Source organism: Camelus bactrianus, chromosome 11, assembly GCF_048773025.1.
Source record: "Camelus bactrianus isolate YW-2024 breed Bactrian camel chromosome 11, ASM4877302v1, whole genome shotgun sequence".
NCBI lineage: Eukaryota > Metazoa > Chordata > Mammalia > Artiodactyla > Camelidae > Camelus > Camelus bactrianus.
In genome coordinates, this window is record NC_133549.1 from 42,174,346 (window position 1) to 42,196,618 (window position 22,273).

The window sequence follows — 22,273 nt, forward strand, 5'->3', positions numbered from 1 at the left end:
CAGTCTCCAGCGCAGGCGCAGTCTCTGCTCGTCCTGACCTTTTAAGGAGGGGCTTGTTCTGCGTGACCTGGAAGTGCTTTTCCAGTTGGTGGCGGAAAAAGGCGACCGCTGAGCGCGAAGGTTTGGAGGTGGCGGCCGCGCACTGTCCTCAGTATGCAGCGATTACTCTTTCTGCCCTTGAAGGCCTTGATGGGGAGCCCGTGTCTCCGACTCTTGGTTCCTAGGGCGGTGCCTAGAACACAGGTACTGCACTGCAGCGGACTCAGTCACGGAAGGGGGCATGGCGTGAAAGGGCCAGGAGAGAGAAGATAGATCCCGCACGTCAAGTTTCCGTAGTTCCTTAGAGTCCACCCTGCATTTCCTTGTGTCCGGGTCCCCTGAGTTCGGATACGGATCTGCCACTTACTAACTGTGTATTAGTCAAATTAGGTAACTTTTTTGTGCCTCAATTTACTCATCTGCAAAATGGGGATAAGAGTGCCTACTTCATAAGGGTTGTGGTGAGGATTAAATAATTTAATATACATCGAGGCTTAGCTTATAGCTAAAGCTCAATAGTTTTTACCCATATATTTGATTTTTACTCAAAGCTCCCAGGTAGTCAGATTAGAGACTATAACCCCATTATACAGAGAAGGAAATTGAGGCTTGATTTAAGTTGTCTAAAGTTACTTAGTTAATTAGAAGCAGGAAACAGAACATGGGCCTTTGGACTCAGAATCAGAAGAGAGTGTGAGTTCGCTAAACTAATAATTATTGAGTGATTATTATGTGTTAGGACCTGGGAAGTGAAAGAAAATACCAAGTCTCCTGCCCTCGAGGAAGTCAGTTCATTAATTTGTAATTCCCATTTGTCAAATCTTTATTAAGATCTTGTTATGTAAGGGAACTCTTTGAAACAAAGGTTGCAGGAGGGAAAGGGCCAGACCCACCAGGCACTGCTGTCCCATAGCTCATAGCTTAGTGGGAGGTAGAGACAAATCTCATGTACTGTGTACTGAATGGTACATTACAGGGTGTTAAGGGCTATGATGGACAGGTACAATGTGCTGTGAGAGTGACCTGTTACAGACATGGGAGAGTCTGGGAACACTTCCTAGAGGAGGTGACATCTGAGCAGAGATCTGCAGTAGGTATTATCAGTCTGGGGACAAGTAGTGCCCCAGTCAGAGAAAAATCATGCATAAAGACCCATAGGAGAAAGAAAATGATCCACATTTAGGTGTAGAGTTAAATCTGGGGGAAGTATGCAGATATCAGGAGATTCATATAGTGTGGGCATGGATTAGAGTGAGGCAAGACTAGAGACAGGAAAAGCAGTTGGGGGGTGGTTGCAGTAATCCAGATAAGAGACCATGATTTACCAGGGCAGTAGCAGTGGAGATGTGGCAATTCAGGACATTCCACTGCAGTGAGATTGAGCATGAGTAGCAGTGGAGTGAGGCCTTTTCTTTCTCTAGTTGTAATTTGTCTCTCTTGATTCTTAGTATGGTTGCAGCTGTGGCATCAGGCACCCCTTGAGGCCAGGGCAATACAGCACAATCTCTGAAGTAGCGCTGCAATCTGGAAGGGGTGCAGTGTCCCTTCCTTCAAAGGCTGCTGAGCGGGTGGTGGGCCGATGGCTCCTGGTCTGCAGTGGAACAGTGGCTGGAGCAGTTATTCTTGGTGGAGTAACTAGGTGAGTAATTTGCTCATAGCGAGTCAGCTATTTGGGTCATCAGTAGAAGTGCAGGATGACAGAGGGGGAAAGGACCTTAGAAAACATCTAGTCTAGCTCCCTCATTTTACGCCTACAGAGGGAACGTGTGTGTTGGCTTGCCCAGCTGTAGAACAGTTTAGGGTTTTATTAGGAGGAGACTTTGATAAAGACTTGTTCAGGTCTTAACTGTTAGCTGTGTATTTTGTGTGTATATTTTCCCCTACACTCAGTTCAAATTTGTCTAAAAATTTTTGTAGTTTGAATTAAGCACAAATGGTTCCTGTGCCTCTTGGGTCTCTTTAAATCTATAAAGAGATTTTATAGATTTGGATTCTACTCCCTCCACCACCCCAACCCCCTTTATAGTACTTTTTGATTGTTGAAGAAACCCAAGTAATTTGTCCTATGGCGTTTCCCACAGTCTGGATTTTGCTGATTGCATACTTGTGGTGTTTAACAAGTTCCATTGTCCCTTGTATTTCTTGTAAACCACTTGTTGCTTGATCAGATTCAAATTGGGGTCAAGGGGTGGTATACTTCATAGGTGATTAGAGCATTCATAAATATCTAGTGTCTATTAGAGATGTCATCAGCCATTGATGACCATAGCCTAAATCCATTATTTCATTAGAGTCGTGAAATTGTAATATTTTATTAGCTCAACTGTAAAGAGAAACTTTGATTAACAATTTGGTTATCTGAAGGTACAGTTTTTTAGGAAAGGCAGGACAAACAGTTGATTCTTTCCCTTTATTTACCAATTTTTAGAATAATAAATTGGTTCCCAAGCATTCACCAGAGGTGACCAATAATGTGTTTTTAAGTATTAAGACCTCATAGGTTTAAAATTTCTAATAGGTTTCAGTCATTGTACTAATGATGATGTGCTCAAATTGTCCCATCTTTAGTCAGTGGGAGCCTCTTCACATTGGCTCCAGAGTCTTTTTGACAGGACCCTAGTAACGTTTAATTCCTTGCTTTTTGGATGATAAGATGTTCCAGGCTTGTCTTGTACATTTCATTACTTGAAATCAACCTTTTACTTTAGGAAGCCTAACCCTTTTGGTGAAAATACTTTCTAGTGTTGTGTAAGTACTGCACGCTAACTGATCGCACCACTGGAGCTCCTTTCTAATGCTAATAAAATATGTATTCTTCAAATTCTCTCCACATTCCTTGTGCCCTTATTTCAAAGTACCTACGTGTTATATAGGCTATTACGGGAAACTGCGACAAATTTGAGTTTTATTGTCTTTAAATTCAGTCAGTAACCTAAACCATTTAATATGTGTAGCAGATCTCTTCTCCCTGTGTAAATAATATTGGTTATGCCTTTAGGGCACGTTTCTTTGGCCTGAGGGTTGATTTTATCTGTCACAGAATACTAGTGAAAGAAATAAGGAGAGTTAAATGAAAAAGAACAAAGAGTAAAGAAATTTGTTTATGGCAGCTGTTTCTCACAGAATTCTAAGCAGTAAGAAGAGAGCAGGTTGTCAGAAGAGGAAACAGTGAAACGATGTGTTTACCTTTGGAGGGGTTAAGCTCAGATCCATTTGCTGCTGTAAACCGTTTATGAGTAATCCAGTGTGGTGCCCATATATGCACTCTCAAATTTCTTTCCTTTCTTAAGATTGACAGAGTCTGGCCTCTCAATGGTAGATTGGCATTTAATAAAAGAGATGAAGCCACCTACAAGCCAAGAGGAGTGGGAAGCAGAATTCCAAAAATACCAGCAGTTTCCAGAATTTAAAATGTAAGTATTATAGAAAATCAGGTAAACATCACACTGGGCCCACTCAGTCTTTGGCTTATTTAAACATTTCAGAATGGTTAGGTTCTATTCTTTCTTTCTTTCTTTTTTTTTTTTTTTTTTTGAGTAAAGGTAGATTTACTTAGAGAGATATGTACTACGTAGAGTGTAGGCTGTTTCAGAAGGCAAGAGAAAGGCCATGAGGTGTGGCGGTTGAGTGCTCAGGTTAAACTAAAAGTGGATACACACTCCATAGACAGAGTGTGGGCTGTCTCCAAAGATGAGGGAGCAAGAGAGGCCTATTATTTCTTGATATTTGGCTCAGTTAAGTTTAGCAAGCTCCCTACTCTAAACCTCCAGTTCCAGAGAGATTCTGACATAGCTGATGAGGAAGCGGGCAGATGGATCAAGCTTCAAAACCGAGGATGTTCCTGCATTCCAGCAGGAAATAAACATCAGATAGATGTTTTCTTTTTCTTATTTTTTCACTTCCCTTTTCACCCAGTTTGAATCACAGTATGACATTGGCAGAATTCAAGTTCATCTGGTACATGGAGTATTCACACCGAATGTGGGGTCGCCTTGTAGGCCTCGCATACATCCTGCCTGCTGTCTACTTTTGGAGAAAGGGCTGGCTCAACCGTGGCCTAAAAGGACGTGTTCTTGCCCTCTGTGGTTTAGTCTGCTTCCAGGTGAGATTTACTTAAGTTTGGGAAACCAGAGATGTTCTCAGGAGTGTCCCGGTTGGCTTTGTTTTTAAGGAAGTAATCTTTGAGGCAATATAACAGAGAATGTAAAAGCATGGATTTTAGTATCATAGACCTGGCTTCAAGGCCCAGCTCTGTCACTTAGTAGGGCAAGTTGTCTAACCTCTGTAGGAGGGAGATGGAAGAGACAAAATAGAGGCAATAGAAACAGATAGTAAAAAGTGAAACATTAAAAGTCTAGTAGACACTAGCGGAGGGTAGGTAAAACAAAATGAATGTTTGTTTTAGAAAACAAAACAAAACAAAACCCAACTTATGACAGATTCCCAGGGAGGCAGAAATTTGAAGGTGGCAGCTAGGGTTATAGGAGGGAGAAAGTGGGGGCTGGCAGATCACACTGTATACTCCTTCATCTTCCGATGTCCTATGCAGATGAAATCAAGATAACTAGAACATCCAGGGTAATCGTAAAGGGGGAAAGAAATACCTAAAAAGACTTCCTGAGGAGTATCTATTTAGAAGAGGCAGGAGAATCCTCTGACACGATTCTACTGGCTCGGGAGGGTCGGGGTGAAACGGCTGTATCTAATCTATAACTGGAACTGACAGTTGTCTGGTTAATTGAAAAAGTCAGTTCAAATGGAATCACAGAATAATAATACCTATCTTAATTAAAGCAACATGGATGGACCTAGAGATATCATACTAAGTGAAGTAAGTCAGAGACAAATATCATATGATTCCAAATATGTGGTGGAAAATGATAAATGATAAAAAAATGATACAAATGAACTTATTTACAAAACAGAAACAGACTCACAGACATAGAAGACAAACTTATGGTTACCAAAGGGGAAGGGGAGCGAAGGATAAATTAGGAGTTTGGGGTTTGCAGATATTAACTATATATAAAAATTACTATATATAAAATAAACAACAAAGACCTACTATATAGCACAGGGGACTATATTTAATATCTTGTAATAACCTATAATGGAAAGTAATCTGAAAAAGAATACTTACATATGTATATGTACAACTGAATCACCTTGCTATGTACCTGAAACATTGTAAATCAACTAGACTTCAATAAAACAAAATAAAAAAATTTTTAAATAATACATGCCTTAAACTTTTAAATTTAGATACTTTCATTACCCTCTTTTTTTTTAAGAGGTATAGGAATTTAGACACTTCCAAAGTAATTTGCCTGAAAAACCTTACAGGTTTTTTACTTCCCCCTCAAAACTTTTATAGTTGTCTATTCCCACCTAATGTAACAGTAATTGTTTTTAAGCAGTTACCTTTGTCGTGCTTTTCCTAAGCATTCAGTCTAGTTTTTATAGAAGCAACTCCCTTTTTTATTCTCATATTTCACAGGTTTACATAATGTTAAAGTATGTCAAGTATGTGATGGTTTTGCCCACAAATATGCTTTTGTGTACTTTTCTATGGATTCTACTTCAATAAAATGTTGCTCTAAACAGTAGTTAAGTATTCATGGTGCTATATGTGGAAAATGGATGATTCCTGGGACACTGGAGATAATGGGAGGATATGGAAAGGAGGGGTCAGGTAGGAGTACTCACTTTCTGAGAGAGTAAAGTTGAATAGACAGCTTCAACCTTGTTTTACTGGCCTCTTCTCTTTTTGGTTGTAGGGTCTTCTGGGATGGTATATGGTGAAAAGTGGATTAGAAGAAAAACCAGATTCCCATGACATCCCTCGGGTCAGTCAGTACCGCCTTGCTGCCCACCTGGGATCAGCCCTTGTTCTTTATTGTGCCAGCTTGTGGACCTCGCTCTCACTGCTGCTCCCTCAACACAAGGTAAAAGTCAGTCTGTATTGTTACCACATGTGCACAGATGCTGGCAGGGTCAGAGAAGCAGAAATTCTGGTACTGATGGGAAGTTGTACGTCAAAATGTACACATTCCCTTAGTAACATCTATTAATTTACCAGAAACTAGATATAACCAAAGTTTAGAGAAACACTTAACTTTGGGACTCTGAATAGCTTTGAGACCACAAAGTAAAAATTTCAATTATTCTTTTGGGCTGGAGGAACTCATTCAAAGGAGAATTAGTCTTGGAGCCAAATATTTTGTCAGCATTGCCTATCGGGAAAGGTAAAAACATAAATTTTGGAAAAAGAGGGTAAGAGTACAAAAACAAGAGATACCCCAACCACTTTACTTCTGACTCCCAGAGGGATGGTGGATGGAGAGGTGAGGAAGGCCAGAAAGAGAGCTACTTGCGGACCTTCAGTGGTAGAGCCACGTTGGGTTGTTTGTTCTTTACATGGGGACCCTACCATTCATCATGTCTAACAATATAGTAAACCTTAGTGATCTTGCCGAAAAGTATTTTCTTTGTATGCTGCTTAAAGAAAAATTCTAGGTATTTTTTAAATGAGTATTATTTTAGATATTGAAGTCATGATTGGCCTGGATAACGTGTTCATGGAGTGAAGTTTGGGATGACAGTAAGATTTTTAAGTAGAATCTAGTAGCTCCCTGGAGCCAGCAGTCTGGATCCCAATAAGGACAGGAGATGCTGACTAGGCAGTCCTCCTCACAGGGAAACGGAGGAGGTTGAAATATTGATATAGTAGACAATCCACATCTGAATAATTCCTATTCTCCTTACTTTCAAAGCCAGACTTCTAAAATGAATTGCCTACATCTATAGCTGTACATCCTGACAACCCATTTTTTCTTTCCAATTCTTGTCATCTGGCTTCCGCACCCACCCATATACATACACATCGACACATTCACCCCGACACTTAAACATATACCCACACTCTCCTAAACCCTCTCTACTGAAGTGGTACTCTTAAAGATTACCAGTGATTTTTTAGTTATCAATTGTTTTTCTTTTTTTGTTTAATTATATGCCACTAATTACAGAAAGGATCTTAGATGATAGTCAACTGTATAAGTGCTATGCTGTCCAGCACAGTAGCTGTGAGCCACATGTGGCTATTTAAATTCTAATTTAAATTAAATTAACTTTACTTAAACAAACTTGTTATTTACTTAAACTTTAAATAAAATTAACTTTTTATCTAACTTTCAGTGGCTTTATCCTCATTTCAAGTCCTCATTAGCCACATGTTGGGCAGCGCAGACAGTAGAACATTTCCACCATCCCAGAACACCCGACTGGACAGTGCTGATGCGCTGTCCTATGAAATCTTAGTAATGATACCTAACTCTTCACATACTAGATTGTAAATCATTTGAGGGCAGCACTTTAACACTTTGTATTTTTATGGTTACCTGTTTATAAAGTTATTAACAAATATTTATTGACTCAGTGATTATTATCACAAGTTGGCTACAGTAAAAATAAAAACAAATTTTGGCTTTACAAAAACACTAACTCCAAGAATCCCTAAGCATTTTATGCAGTTTTGATTCTGATATATTTGCTAAACACTAAATATCACACACAACATGAAAATCCTTTTCTGCATCTTAAGTCACCTTTTTAACCATGGTGAAGTATTCTCCCCTGAACAATGCAAATCATTCAGTTACTGAACAGATACATATTGAATACCTATATGCCAAGCACTGGGCTAAGATTACAGTAATAAGCAAGTTATATGGAAGTTCCTGCCTTCACAAAACTCACAGGACACCAGGGAAGACAGATAGAAAATGTACAAATTTAATACGATATGATGCGTGTTAGATTCTGTCTGCTGGGAGTACTTAACCTAGTCGAGGGCTCAGAAGATCTGACCTCAAACTGTCACTTGAGTGTGGCTTGGGAGATCTTTGCTGCCTCTCATAGTTCTTCCAGTCAGTTTATCTGTGTGATTTTTCTTCTCTAGTTGCCTGAAACCCGTCAACTCTTGTGGTTGAGACGATTTGCTCATGGAACTGCAGGCCTGGTGTTCCTTACAGCTCTCTCAGGTAGGACTCATCAAAGATGGCCTCGTTACTTTCCAGTCAGGCGGGATCCCTTGCCTACTTCTTTTCCTCCTCCATCCTTGTATTTCCCTTTCACATCTGCCTCTCTCATACCCATCGTCTTCACCCTGTTGTTTCCTGTTCCTTCCTCCCTTCCCAAAATCCTGCTTTCCAGTCAGTGGAACCAAAATATTGAGCATCTACGTGGATCTAGACTGACAAGGTTCAAATCCTGGCTTCACCACCTGTGAACTATATGACCTTGGACAAACTGTGCAATCTCTCTGGGCCTTAGTGACCTCATTTGTAAAATGGGATAATGATAATACAGTACCTGACATGTAGCAAAGTCAATGTAAGTGTTACCTATTATTATTATATAAACATGAGTATTATTATTATTACATTGTATCAGGATGGATCAGACAAAAGGTCTGCTCTCAAAGATGGCCTCAGGTGGGGAGTTTATTGGGGCAAAGAGACTAACATAGATCTTCCTCCTTCTTTATATCACACCTCCACTTCTCTTACTCTAGAACTGCCCTATCCAATAATCACCAGCCTCATATGACTATTAAACTTAATTAAAATTAAATAAAATTTAAAATTTAGTTTCTCAGTCATGTTAACCACATTTCAAGGGCTTAGTAGCCACATGTGGCTGGCAGCTATTGTATTGGATGGCAGATTTAGAATACTGCAGAAAGTTCTATTGGACAGCACAGCTCTAAGTAAAACCATCAAACCAATGATCATCCAAACCTCTTCCCCCTTTTTTTGGTGGAAGAAAATGAGTTTTGACTTTATAAATGCCATTTATAAAAATAAGGAATGTGATCTAAACATACCTGAATCTTCTTTGATCATAAATAATGGATCAGTAATCCATTAAATTCATGGATACCTTCTTTATGTGTTTATACAGGATTTAGTTTATAAGGTTTTTTTGAGCACTTGGGGAAGACAGATAATAATAAAACATAGTATGTCAGATAGTATTCAGTCCTGCAAAGAAAAGTAAAGCAAGATAGGGGGATTCAGGGGTGGGAGAGAGCCATCTTAATAGGATTTGGTAAGGTGACATTGAGTGGAGTGAAGAAGTACATTATGCAGATGTCTGGGGAAGAGCATTTCTAGGATAGATCAGCAGTTCTCAGCTGTGGAGGGAAGGAGGACATCAGAATCACTACGGGATCTTTTCCAAGCTAATATGCCTCTGGAGGTTCTAGTCCACTCCTCTAAGGGAGGCATGCCAGAATCTTGAGTTGGGAGCAGGTGAGGATGCAGCAGTTTGGGTTTGGTTTGTTTTTTGTTTCCATGGTGATTGTGATATATATTCCCTATTTGAGAACCCCTGCTGTAGATCTTTCTATTCTCTGACTGTTCCTTTTGTCTAGTTCTGGGATGATAAGCTTTTACTGAGTCAGAACTGGTATTTGATCTCTGTGTTCTCTCATTTTAATAAATACTATTTACCTTGGAATACAGGGGCTTTTGTGGCAGGGCTGGATGCTGGACTTGTTTACAACTCCTTCCCCAAGATGGGAGAATCTTGGATCCCAGAGGATCTCTTTACCTTCTCCCCTCTCCTGAGGAATGTTTTTGAGAATCCCACCATGGTGCAGTTTGACCACCGGATTCTGGTAAGTCTGGCTGGTGATTTCTGGCTACTGAGCACAGGGAGCCTCTCGCAGGCTCTGGGGTGTCTGGAGCACTGATGGCAACAGTGAGACGGTAGAATGGGAACTAAATTTCCTTTTCTTTTTAGAAGACATTTAGTACCAGTTCTCTGATGTGATGTTTTTGTTCTAATTTCCCACACCTCCTCTAGCCAAATTCTGACTTTCAGAACACTGCCAGCTTCTTAAAGTTCAATATGCCTTTTACCATCTGGCAAATGATAACTCCCCTCAATCCTGCACATGCAGAGGAGAATCATTTTAGCAGAAATGAGGCTGAGTAGAGAAGAGAGTGCAAAGACAGTGGTTGCTGAGCACATAGCTGTCAGCACTGAACCAACACCCCAAGGAGCTGAGAGCACCATTTTATTCAATACTCCTTATGTTATTGAAGCTGATATTTATTAAGGGCTTGCTGGGGGTCATGTTAAGATTGGCTTGGTGGCCTGGGTATAATAAATTGGAGCAGGGAAAGACCAGTGAGAGACAGTAGTGCTATTGTAGTAATGCAGTGAGAGTGATGGGGTTCAGGACTTCGTGGTGGGACTGGGACTTGAGAATGGTGACTCTGAGAGAGGTTGTAAGGGATAGAAGATTGGCTGCAGGAATAAAGGTGAAGAAAGATCAAAGGAGACCCAGAGTTTCTTCTGTGGCATGCTAGAAACACACCAGCAGAAATGGGACTAGTGGAGTAAGTGTTGAGCTAGAGACAGAGGATGTCCAGAGGACTCATATCCGAAGGGAATGCTGGACGTGGGCGTGTTTCCTGGTGTGGGCTCAGTCCCCACGGCCACACAGCGTTTTGGAATAAGTAAAGTCTGGTTGAAATTGTCATCATGGGCAGCTCTGAAAAGGAAAAGAAGTGAAATTGGTATGGAAAATGATAGAAAAACATTCTCCTTGACATCATGGAAGCGGGGCAGAAACCCCATTGCCAGTTCCAGACTCTCTGAAGGGGTAGAAATTAAAATGAGACTTTAATCTTTTTTAGCACTAGCTGGCAACACGACAACCTCCTCATGTGCTGTTTTAAAAATACAGGATGAGGGCAGAGATAAAATTAGGGATAAGATTGAAAAGAATGATTTAAAAACTGAGGGCCGACCTGGGGGACACCCACATTGGATGGTGGATAAGATGGTTGAGAGAAAGTGTGTATAAAGTGATACGTGCAGAGACTTTAGGTGGAACCATGTCTGCTTGACATTGAGGTGGCACACTGCAGAGGGGCATGGAAGAGGCTGAGGAGGAGTGGTCAGGGATGGCAGTGCAGGTGGTTCTCTGTGCCTGGGACAGGAAAGTGCTTACTGGTTGCTCAGTGGATCTGGAGGAGATACGTGGAAGGTGAGCAGAAACCAAGAGGATGAGGACATTTCTTCCTGGCACTTGATGAGGCTCTCTCCCTGCAGGGGATCACTTCAGTTACTGCCGTCACAGCACTCTACTTCCTCTCCCGGAGAATTCCCCTTCCTCGAAGGACCAAGATAGCAGCAGCAACTCTGCTAGCTTTGGCCTACACACAGGTATAAACCAGCTTTTGTTCTGAAGGTGTCCCCAAAACAAAGTTAGAATAGAAAGGTGACAGGCTAGGAGGAAATATTTTTAATAATTATAATAGACTGAAAGGTTACCAACCAGAAAATAAGTAAAGGAAATTAATACACAGTTCTCTCAAGAATGATGAATGGCCAATAAATATGGAAAGCTGTTTAGCCTCACTCATGATCAGAGAGGAGCAAATTAAAACAATGTGTGCCATTTTGTACCTGTCAGATTGGAAAAAAATAGAAAAAAAAAAGATAATCAGGTTTTGGCGTGGGTGTAGGAAAATGGATATCCTTGTATATTCTTAGAGAATGAGGTGGTATAGCTTTTTTTAGAGGGTGTTTGGCAAAATCTTTTAAAGTGCTAAATGTATAATCCTTTGGTCAAGCAAATTGACTTATTAGTACCTAATAAGTTTAATGCACAAAGAGCTTTGTCCAAGGAAATGCATTGTGGAATTGCTGTGATAGTGAAAAAGTGGAAACAACCTAAATAGCTAAACATCTTTCGGTATATCCATTACTGTGGAATACTGTATGGCAGTTCAAAATAAGATCTCAAGAAATATGTTGTTAAGTGAAAAAAAGCAAGTGACAGAACAGTATATTTTTTAAAAGCAAACAGTTATATGTTTCTCTGTAAACATGTATACAGAAGTACAAGTGTGTAGAAGCTGATAACAGTGGCTACCTTTTGGGAGGAGAGCTGGGCTGGATGAAGAATAATTAAGGGGAGTTTTAGGTTTTTCTGTTTTCTTTGAATTTCCTTTGTTGTAAGTACGTTTACTTGTGAAGTTCAAAAATATATATTTGATGTTCTGATGGGAGAATATGGAGGGTGTGTGTATCTTGTCATCCCTGCCAGTCAGTTCAGCTCTGAATGTGTGGTTCTGACTTCGCTTACTGCTTCCTTTCCTTTGTAACAGGTGGGCTTGGGCATTACCACTCTGCTGATGTATGTTCCAACTCCTTTGGCTGCCACTCACCAGTCGGGCTCCCTGGCTCTGCTCAGTGTTGCCCTTTGGCTCATGAATGAACTCCGAAGAGTCCCAAAATAATTCTCAGAGGATCAGCTTCCTAGGACTGAAACTGCTTTTGGGAGATGATCAGTGAGCACAAGAACTTAGGCTTTTCTGAGAGGATGACCTTGGTATACCAAGTGGTTTCCAAATTGGTCGGGTTATTTAAATTCTTTGCCTGTTTTTGGCACAATCACTGGATCAAGAAAGTCATTAGATACAGTTATACTAAAGGTTCCTTTATAAATCTATTTTCATGTTGAAAATCAGATTTAATGTAGAGAAAGAGTTGTCTGCCATTTGCTTAACGGGCTCTGTCTCAGGTTTCTTAAGTTGGCCAGCTGTTGGTTCTACATGCATGATCTCTGTCTCCTTGACTTCCTGAATCCTGAATTCTGCCTAAGGAGAAATCCTTTATGATCTCCACTTCATTTCCATCAGGTGAAGATTCAAAGGGAAGGACTGGCACACCCTAAAGTAGCTAGATAGCCTTCAGCAAGAAATAGCTGCTGTCTTATAGTGTCCTGATTTTCAAAAATGGGGAAAGCCCTAACCTAGTTCCTCTTTTGGTATCACTATGTCAAACAAATGGAATATAGAATAAATCAGTTCCTGAAAGGGTTTCTTAACAGCCTCATAGATAAGAAAAATATGGCCTTGATGGTGTAGTACCTGGACATCTCTTCAGATGTTTAAATGAATTGTTGATTAATGAATTCTTGTGATTTTGGCCTCTATTGATATTTCACAGGGCTCTGTCTTACTCAGCTTTGTTTTTTAAATCAGCAATTTGGATGAAGGCACCAGAAAGATCAGATTTGAGGATGGAGCAACTCAGCATTTCTGATATAACAGATGACAATCACAACTCATACAGTTGCAGAGTGACACCATCAGGATGAAATTAAACAGGTCATAAATTTAACGTCTTCATTTAAATTAAATAGGATGTATAAGTTTGGGGTAGAGAGAACTGGCTTCATATCATTTCATATAAAAAGACTTAGGAATTCCAGTTGGCCACAGGCTCAACATGAACCAACAATGTGATGACACTGAGAAAGATTGGTGGTGGTTCCGATTTTATCAATACAAGTGTCACAGCCATGGTCAGTCACACCTCATAGTGAGGTGTCAGAACACCTCACTGCAAGTTTTTAAGGAGGATATTGACCAATAAGTATGTATCCAGGGGAAGGGACCAGGATATTTAGGAGCCCAGAACCTTAATCACACAGGGAATACTTGAAGGAACAGGGGGAATTCAGCTGGAGGAGAACATTTGGAGAGAGAGCAAGAATCCTACCCTTGAGAAGTTGAAACCCTTTCATGCGGAAGAAGGAATGAGCTTCCTTTGTGCTGCAAAGCTGGGAGCAATGAGTAAAAGTCGAAGAAAGTTAGTTTTAGTTTTGCAGAAGGCAAGGTAGGGTCAGACTGGCGCCAACTGGCAAACTGGAGAGTACAAGTGCTCAGCTAAGGGGCTCAACCACTGTGAGCGCTGGCCTGCTGCTGCTCTGCAGGTCCACGGTTGTCAGATCTGGTTTTTTAAAGAAGCCACACATCTAGATTTTTATGTGAAATTTTTTTTTAGAACACTGTACAGGCTAAACACATCTGGGAGCCATAAATGACCTAACATTTGCCCATGTACAGTCTCTGGACTAATGATCTCAGTTCCCTTTCAACTCCAGTATTCTCTGAGTTTCAGTGTGAAATAAAGTGTACCAGTCTCAAGAGGTTCTTAGCAAAATAGAAGTAGACAGTTTGTCTTTAATTTAAAAAAAAATCCAGGACCCTGCTAGAAGTGGTTCTCAACTTCTCTCACGTTAGAATCTTTGAAAATCCTAGCCCCAGCCTCACCCAAGACCAATTAAATCACAATCTCCAAAAGCTGTAAGGTTTTAATTCCCCAGGTGATTCCAATGGGAGACGAGTTTGAGAACCACTGGCCTAGTTACCTTAGAAAGTTTTGACCAGATATTCTCATTCCCTCTGAACTCCACTCCCCTCGGTCCAATTTAATCTGCTGTGTTGATCCTGTTATGCTAATGGGATATCACCTCTTCTAGATAGAATTATCTAAGGAAAGGGAACTGCAGTCACTGGGACAGGTTCCCATACCATCAGCTCCTGATCTCTGGATTAAGGTTGTTAAAGTAGCAGGGCTACCTTACACTGGAGAGGTGAACGAGGAGTAGGCTGCCAGAGGGTATAGGGTGACTACTTCACAAGGAGAGGCTCAGCTTGCCTGAAGTCATGCATGCATGGCTATAAAGATCCTGTGATTCAGAAATTTTTTCAACTTTGGTTTTTATAAAAATGACAAGCAATGATTGAATGCATTTTAAAAATAGAAAGCCCTTACTAGTATGAGTAATGATTCAATTTTACATATAAAAGGACCTTACTGCTCAGACTTTTAAAATGGTCAATGGATGTATTCCTCCTTTGTCCCTCTAATAATGCTATTGACAAACTGAGAAACAATGAAATATTCGGGGAAAAGAGAAACACTTGTATAATAATACAAGGGAAGTCCATAGGATTTTTTTTTAAGTACTCATTTTTAAACAAATATTTTTTGTAACACCAACAAATCCTCACAAGTTTGAGAGAGCATATGGCCCTAGTGGCAGGACTCTGAAATTAGCATAACCTGGGACTAATTTGGGAGCATTTGAAGCATCTGCTCCTACTTCTGCCTTAATTAATTCCAGCTGAAGTTTTACCACATACCACAGCAGAAAGGGAAATTAGATACCAGTTCTGAATTGGTTTGAAAAGTTTAAAAACAGCAAAAAGAAACAGCACTGTTTCCGTAAAGGATTCTAGGAATTGCCCAAGAATTACAACCAAGTTCCTTAATGAGGTAGATTTAATAAACATTTATACCTTAAATTATTTAGATTGTAACCATCACATGAATTGCTTAGATGCTGTAGTTAAGAAAATAGTACAAAATTAAGCAAATTGTTTAAAAAAGAGACATCTGAAATTTTAAAGTATTAAAAGAAATACAGGAGCTGGAATAGATGTAGTGAAACCTGATACTATTTCTAAGAAAGTATTTTTTCATATTTTATTCCTAAATGTGAACAATCAAATATCAGAAGTAGTTATAAAGATTGAGCATGGTTAGTTGCATTCAGCTCTATTATATATATTCTGTTGAAATACATAGTCTTACAGGAAGATTCTGTCAATGAGCATTTCATTTGCATGTATTACTGCTGCTCTGGGCATCAGTTTAATCATCCATAAAATCAAGGGGGTTAATCAGAAAACATCTAAAATCTTAGCTTTAAAAATCTCGTTTTCTGAAATTGATGTATAATGATTGCTGCTGGAAACTCCATTCTCTCCAACCTTAATGTCAGGGGCTATGGAGAAAGTAGGAGAGGACCACTGGCTTTTCTGGGCAGCCTGGTCTTCTAAACCAAAGGCCACAATCCTCTTCCTGAAACCTATCCCTTCTCTGCTTTCTTTGCCTTTAATTCCTTAGGCCAGTGGTTCTCCCTTGGGAACTGGCCTCAGATCATCTTGTCTAGCCACCTTGTTTTATAGATCAGAAATGAACAAAAGAGGGCAGGTGACTTGCTTGGGGGTACCGTAGCTAGTTAATGACAAAGCCACGGCTAGAATTCAGATCTACTGCTCAGAAGCCCAGTGTTTTTTGCCCTAAATCACACCACTTACTTGTGTTTCTCTCCTGATGAAAAGCAAAACACAAAACCAGGAGAATAGGACTTTGGGGCAGGGGGGAGGGGCATCTTTCAATAATAGCAATGAGAGCTTATGTAAATGTAAATATGGAGGTGATAATAAATGTTAATGCCTAAAATGACTAGCTTAGCAAGTTTATGGTAGAGTCAATTACATTTTAATAATTGTTGCCTAAGGCCTTTGAAGTTAAAGGAAGCTCTTAAGCTGAGGACAGAGGCAGAATACTTTGGATAACATTAGAAGAATAAATACAAGTTGGTGGAAAGTGATTAAAATTTCCTAGACCAAGGAAAATGAAGGAGCTAAGGTACAGAGAGAAAGATGGTATAATTTGGCTTAAAGGTAACTGCAACTTAAGTGAATGTAATACCATATAACTGAGTATTATACATATTTTCACTATGTCTTATGACAAGAATTCAGAGAAAAGTGATGGGTTATGCCATCATAAAGAATAATAAAACATCACTCCTACAAGCCACTGACTTGATTTTCACATTTGTGACCTGTCTCAGTTATAAAAGCACTAAAACCATTGAGGTTCACTGTTGCTGTTATAAGGAAGACTGCTTGGTAAGATTCAAAGAAACAAATGGAATGTGAATTTTATGAAACCATAATTATTTTCACAGGGGAACTACTCAAAATTCAGAAATGCAAAAAGAAAAGAAGTCTTTCTTTAAAATTCTTTAAAAACTAAAAAACTTAGGGCTAAAAGGGGGTTAAAAGTAAGATATACTAATTCTATAAGCAAGACTAGTTCATTATGAGAAAGCAGTCTATATAAGTAATTGGCCCTCAGCAAGGGATAAATGGTTTCATTTAAAAATTTTCATTGGGAGCAACGGAAGAAGCACAGGATCCAATACCAAGGCAAATATTCAGTTTTTCTGAGGGGCATGACCAAAATTTGTCCTTCTTTTTTTCATACCATGGAACTCTGAGACATCTTACTCATAGTAATAAAGACAAGCCCAGATCCTATACCATTAAAATAATAAACAGGATATAACAAACTAAAAACAAAGTCAAAGACTAATTGAAATAAATTAAGAATAAGAAATACATTTATATGGAAAAAAATGATAATCAGGTATCCTGAGTTTCTCAACTATAAAAAGAACACAGTAATATCAATCTGAAAGGTGGTCATGATGATTAAATAATATACATAAAATTCTTAATGGAGTGTCTGGTACACAGTAAGTGCTTTGCAAATGGTAGCTAAAATGATCATGACTAGGATAAAGAATAACTTTACTAATAAGAGCTTTCAATTGGGACTAATCACCACCTTCTCCATGCTTCAACTTCATTCTGAGCACACAAATGTGATCACTGTTAGCCAATTAGGTAGAAAACCAAAAATATGGTCTCTCCAAGGTGAGGAGAAAAAGAGTTACCTGAGTAGGCAGTGGCTAGCAAACACGCTTTATAAGCAGCACTCATAAGGCGAGGGCTTGCTCACAGTACAGACACAAAGATGAGAAGTCAAAGAAAATCAAGGCAATTTAGAAATCTTAAAAATTAAAGGAAATTGCTGTGACATAGGCCCTAAGTAAAAAGTATTTCCAAAGAAACTGTAAGACTCTGTTAGATCCATTTTTATCTAATTTGAAAACTATTCAAGACTCATCATCTTTTCTCCTACCAAGACTCAGTATACTTACCTTCATCTCAGTTTACTTCTAGGAGGATCTTGACTTATTTTTCTGTTTTATGAAGCATTTAATTCCTTTCTGCTCCCAGTATGGAATTTATTTTTTAAGAATTCCACTTTTTTAGGGGGGAGGGTATAGCTAAAGTGGTATGCATGTGTAGCATGCATGAGGTGCTAGGTTCAATCCCCAGTACCACCACCAAAAATAAATGAATAAGTAAATAAATAAACCTAATCACCCCCCCCCCGCAAAAGGAAAAAAAAAAGAATTCCACTTTTTTTCCCTTTAAAGTCAAGGACCTTTCCCCTACTCGTGTAATCCTAGAACTCAGAGCTGACAAAAAAGAAAACTACTTCAACTCGGAGAATATTCTTGGGCAGGACATTCAAAGCTATGCAGAGGAAAGGACAAAGCATAAAGAGGGTTCCATGAGGGAAGGTGGGAGTTGATGAAAAAGAAATCCTAATGCAATTTAAAGACTCAATGTAGACAAGAAGCAAAGCTCCTGAAGGGTCGCAGATGAGAATGTAATTACTACAGCTTTTTCTCTCTCATTAATAGAAATGCTGTTTGTGATTGAGAAATCTCTTAATTTCTGAAAGTTGCTACGTGGCTTATTAACAGATTTATCTGTTCATCCCAAAGTTTGAGATTTGCTTCTTTTCAGATATTCCAAGAGTTTAATGAAGAAAACTTCTATTTCTCAGAAAAACATTAATAAGAACTTGGAATGTATTGCCTTTGCCCACCATCCTGATACTGTTCTTTCTTTCTTTAAAAACAGCCCAGATACATCCCTTCTCCAACTACATACTGACCTTTGCAGTGAAATAAAGGAACTCTTTTTGAGTCTTCCTACATAAGACTCAAAAAAATAGGCCCAGAGGACAGTGACCTGAAACCAGACAAATCTAGGCTTCCAGTCCCCATCACAATTTCTCCATTCCTATAAGCATATTTAAGGCTCAAAAAGAAAAATTAATGCCCAAACAGTCTATGAGGCACATAGACATGGAAAATGTTTCTATCCTGGTCATACCAGGCATCTGATAACATACTAGTAAAATCTTCAATGGACCATTCATTTAGAAAGGGTTCTAACTTTTAAAATCACAAACTAACATCATCAACGGTATGTCAGGGATCTTGGACCACACCCATAATGGCTTCTTTGTCAAGTAAGTGAGGAGGTTGTATTTTGGTTGCCTGGAAATTCATATCTGTTCCACTGAACTGCAAAGAAAGATCTTGGATTAAAGGCTGTGGATCTCCACATAAAAATATCTCTGTTACAGAGAAAGAAGGGGCTGCTGCCCTTGCTAGAATGTCTTCAGCTTTGTATCAGATGCTCCAGATTTGGTTTCAACCAGGCTGATAGTGTGCCCAATGCCAAACTTCATGCTTCAGCAAGGGATAAAAAGTCAAGATCCCAGGAAAACACCAGACCTCCCAGCTAAAGGAGGAGAAGCATGCTTCAATTGGACTAAAATTGGTCCCCTTTGTTAGCACCAATCTTTCATTTAGTTCTTCACAGACTAAATTACAGCTTCTCTCAGAGAAGAGGACCTGGATATTGTGATGGAATTAAAGTAGATATTAAAGTAGAAATTCCAAGGCCAAATATCCACGTCAGGCAAAACAGCATCTGAGGCCAGTATCAGGAAGTGGTGGAATTTGATGGGCAGCAACTCTGGGGTAGCTGAGCTTCTCGAGAACTTGTCCAGCCTCACGGCCCCACCTGTACCCCAATCATGGGCACCACTTCCTCAATCCACAGCAGTGGGGCTGAGGCTCGGGTTTGTCGGTGATGAATTCGGCGTAGTCGCAGAAGGTATAGGATGATGGCCAGTAGCACCACTAGGATACAGGCAAAGAAGAGATAGTGGTTGTAGACAAAGGAGAGACGGAACCAGCTACCATGGGCCTGTCGGACACCTTCCTGCCGTCGATCCCTAAGGAAGAGGTTGAAGGTAGAAAGAAATGTTAGTCTGAGAGGGAAATATTTATGCTGATTTAAAAGGCCCAGTGGTTTTATCCCATTTACTCCATCCATGTAAACATGCTATAAACCAGCTCCACAAAGAAAGGAAAGCTGAAGCACGTCCACAGGCCCAGAGCTGGTACATGTGATTCCTCCTGAACCTTCTTTCCGTGCCCTACAGAGGGAGCCTCACAGGCCTATACCCTTCAGAATCTGGGGACAAAATTAGAAGCCATAAAAATGAATAGTAAGACAAGGCAGGTCATCTGTAACATGTCTTAACGGTGACCTCATACCACCCTGGCCTACAGATTGTAAATATGGTACTAATGAGGGTAGGGTGGCCCCTGAGTCCAATCAAGAAACTACAGTGGTGGGGAGGGTTTAGCTTGGTGGTAGAGTATGTGCTTAGCATGCACAAGGTGCTGAGTTCAATCCCCAGTACCTCTATTTAAAAATAATGAATGAATGAATGAAAAAACCTAATTACCTCCCCTCTACCAAAAAGTAAAAAAAATTAAAATTAAAAAAAGAAATCAAAGTATATCTAAATCTTATATTTAAAAAAAGTTGCTGTGCTTCCTGAGGGTTTAGGACATATCTAGAAAAAGCTGTTACCTAATCAATTGTATTGTAATCTGAAGAAGAAAAAAGAAAAGAAAAAAAACAGAGACAGTGCAGTGGCCTGCCTGTGTAGAACAGAAGCCCTTCTCTCATGGTCCAGATACCAGATCCATGTGCATTTTGTTTGACCTGCAGTGTCTTTTTAAAATGTGAATTTCCAAATGGAAAGACTGCACATAAAACGTGGATTTCAGGAGGTTGGGAGGGGGGGCACAGGTGTGCTCAGTGGTAGAGCGTGTGCCTAGCATACATGAGGTCCTGGGTTCAATCCCCAGTACCCCCACTTAAAAAAAAAAAAATATATATATATATATATATCTCTATAGATATATATAGAGAGATATATATATATTTAGGCTTCTCTTGACAAACGAGAGCTGGCAGATGCTGGACAGCACTTCTTCACAATAATCAGCCTTTCATTTGGTGCACATACTCTGCAGCTGCCCACTTCTCTCACCTGCCTGGCTTCTGACAGTACTGAGTTTAGAGAAACAGGCACCAAAGATTAAGCATTCATCTTAGTTTATCTGAAATGGTCCAGGGGAGAGAGTATCTAAAAACTATTCCAAATTTCTTATGGTGCATAAGAGCAAGACATCAGGCTACCAGTTTGATGAAAATATCCCCCCTAAAAGCATCTCACATCCTTTGTTCTAATTCTGGCCCACCAAAAAGCCTTCCAAGTCAATGACACAATCTCCTGAGTGACTCTCCCATTAGAAAAGATTGCTGTATAGACACAACCTACCCCAGTTCTCTAGTCAGACAGAGCTCCAGAGTAACTTTAGCTCATCAGTCAGTATCTTAGAAGTGGTTAGTAAGAGCCAGTTCTAAAGACTGATTTGTTGTAGATAAACAAAGCTGAATCCCTGACATTGCAAAGCTGAAGAACAGACTCCAGAACAATAATTCTCAACCTTCTTTCTGTTTCAACATGCCTGGTTAGTGATAGTACTTCACATGGCAGTAATAAAGGGAGTTTGGGTGTTTTTGTTTCTGGTTTTTTTGAGGAGGAGGTCACTTAAGAAACCTGTTCTGAGGCACCAACTAACATCCTCTGAGTTCCAGAGGCCGGCTTGGTCAGTCCACTTTACCTGAGTGGTAAGAAGCGTGTTTTATACAGAATGGCTCCCAGCGTCCACTGAACCTCTCGGTCATAGACCAGCTGGGCTGTCTGCAGGTTTGCGTAGTCATAGGGAAAGTGGAATCCTTCATGGAGAACTTGGTACATCCAAGCTGATTTAAAACACTGATATCTGTGTGACAAAAAAATACATTTTTTACAGGAAAAAAGAACAAGACCAGACCACTGGGTGTCAGGAAGACCTGTCTCTCCCCACTTCACCTTCCTCACCTCTAGGTGGAGCCAAATCTGATTCTACATCCTCTTATTTAAACGGTTACCACAAAAGTGAAGATCACTTTTACACAACGCAACAATGATACTGTGATTTATGTTTTTCTTTTTTTTGAATAGCCCATATCTTTAGAGAGCATGCTGAAATATCTACAAATGTAATTATATGATGTTTGGGATTTGCTTCAAAATAACCGAATTATGAGGTGGGAAAACAGATGAAACAAGATGGTCATGAGAAGATAGCTATTAGCAGAGAAGCTGGGTGTCAGGTACTCAGAAGTATTCTATTTTTCTTTATATTTAAATTCTTTTTTAACTAAAATGTTTACAAAATGGGAGGACTGATGAACCAAACTGGCAAAATATTGGTATTTTGAAGTTGAGTGACAGTTACATGTGGGTTTATCTTACTGTTCTTTCTATTCTTCTACATGTTTGATATTTTAATAAAAATTTAAAAATAAAAAGACCACACCACTTTTGATCTCACACCACTTGAGAACTCTTTTGGTAACCATGAGGTTCCCTTGCCTTTGCTAAAAATAAGCTCACTATTTTGGCCCCTATCCCTCAGAAAATCAAAATCTGAAATAACCAAATT

The 22,273-nt window shown here is 39.6% G+C and overlaps 2 protein-coding genes across 6 annotated transcripts in view; one reads left to right on the plus strand and one right to left on the minus strand.

The window, feature by feature from the left end:
* Positions 1–64: 64 nt before the first annotated feature.
* Positions 65–22,163, plus strand: COX15 (cytochrome c oxidase assembly homolog COX15). 2 transcript variants are annotated; one of them, XR_012510177.1, is made up of 10 exons: positions 65–243; positions 1,488–1,678; positions 3,330–3,452; positions 3,955–4,141; positions 5,817–5,984; positions 8,000–8,081; positions 9,567–9,721; positions 11,167–11,280; positions 12,228–13,232; positions 21,599–22,163. XR_012510177.1 is itself a non-coding variant. In XM_010971062.3 (9 exons), the coding sequence occupies exons 1-9, from the start codon at positions 154–156 to the stop codon at positions 12,357–12,359; spliced, it is 1,242 nt and encodes a 413-aa protein (XP_010969364.2). In that variant the 5' UTR covers positions 65–153; the 3' UTR covers positions 12,360–16,525. The 2 variants fall into 2 exon arrangements, 1 of the variants encoding a protein (XP_010969364.2); XM_010971062.3 differs by lacking the exon at positions 21,599–22,163 and having other exon boundaries at positions 12,228–16,525.
* The window catches only part of ENTPD7 (ectonucleoside triphosphate diphosphohydrolase 7), a 109,286-nt gene continuing 102,190 nt past the window's right edge, over positions 15,178–22,273 (minus strand). For all 4 annotated transcript variants that reach the window (XM_074373782.1, XM_074373783.1, XM_010971065.3 and 1 more), the window contains 2 exons: positions 21,407–21,568; positions 15,178–19,656 (listed from right to left, as the gene is read on the minus strand). In XM_074373782.1, the coding sequence (XP_074229883.1) occupies positions 19,431–19,656; positions 21,407–21,568 (388 nt within the window). In that variant the 3' untranslated portion in view covers positions 15,178–19,430. The remainder of the gene's footprint in view (positions 19,657–21,406; positions 21,569–22,273) is intronic.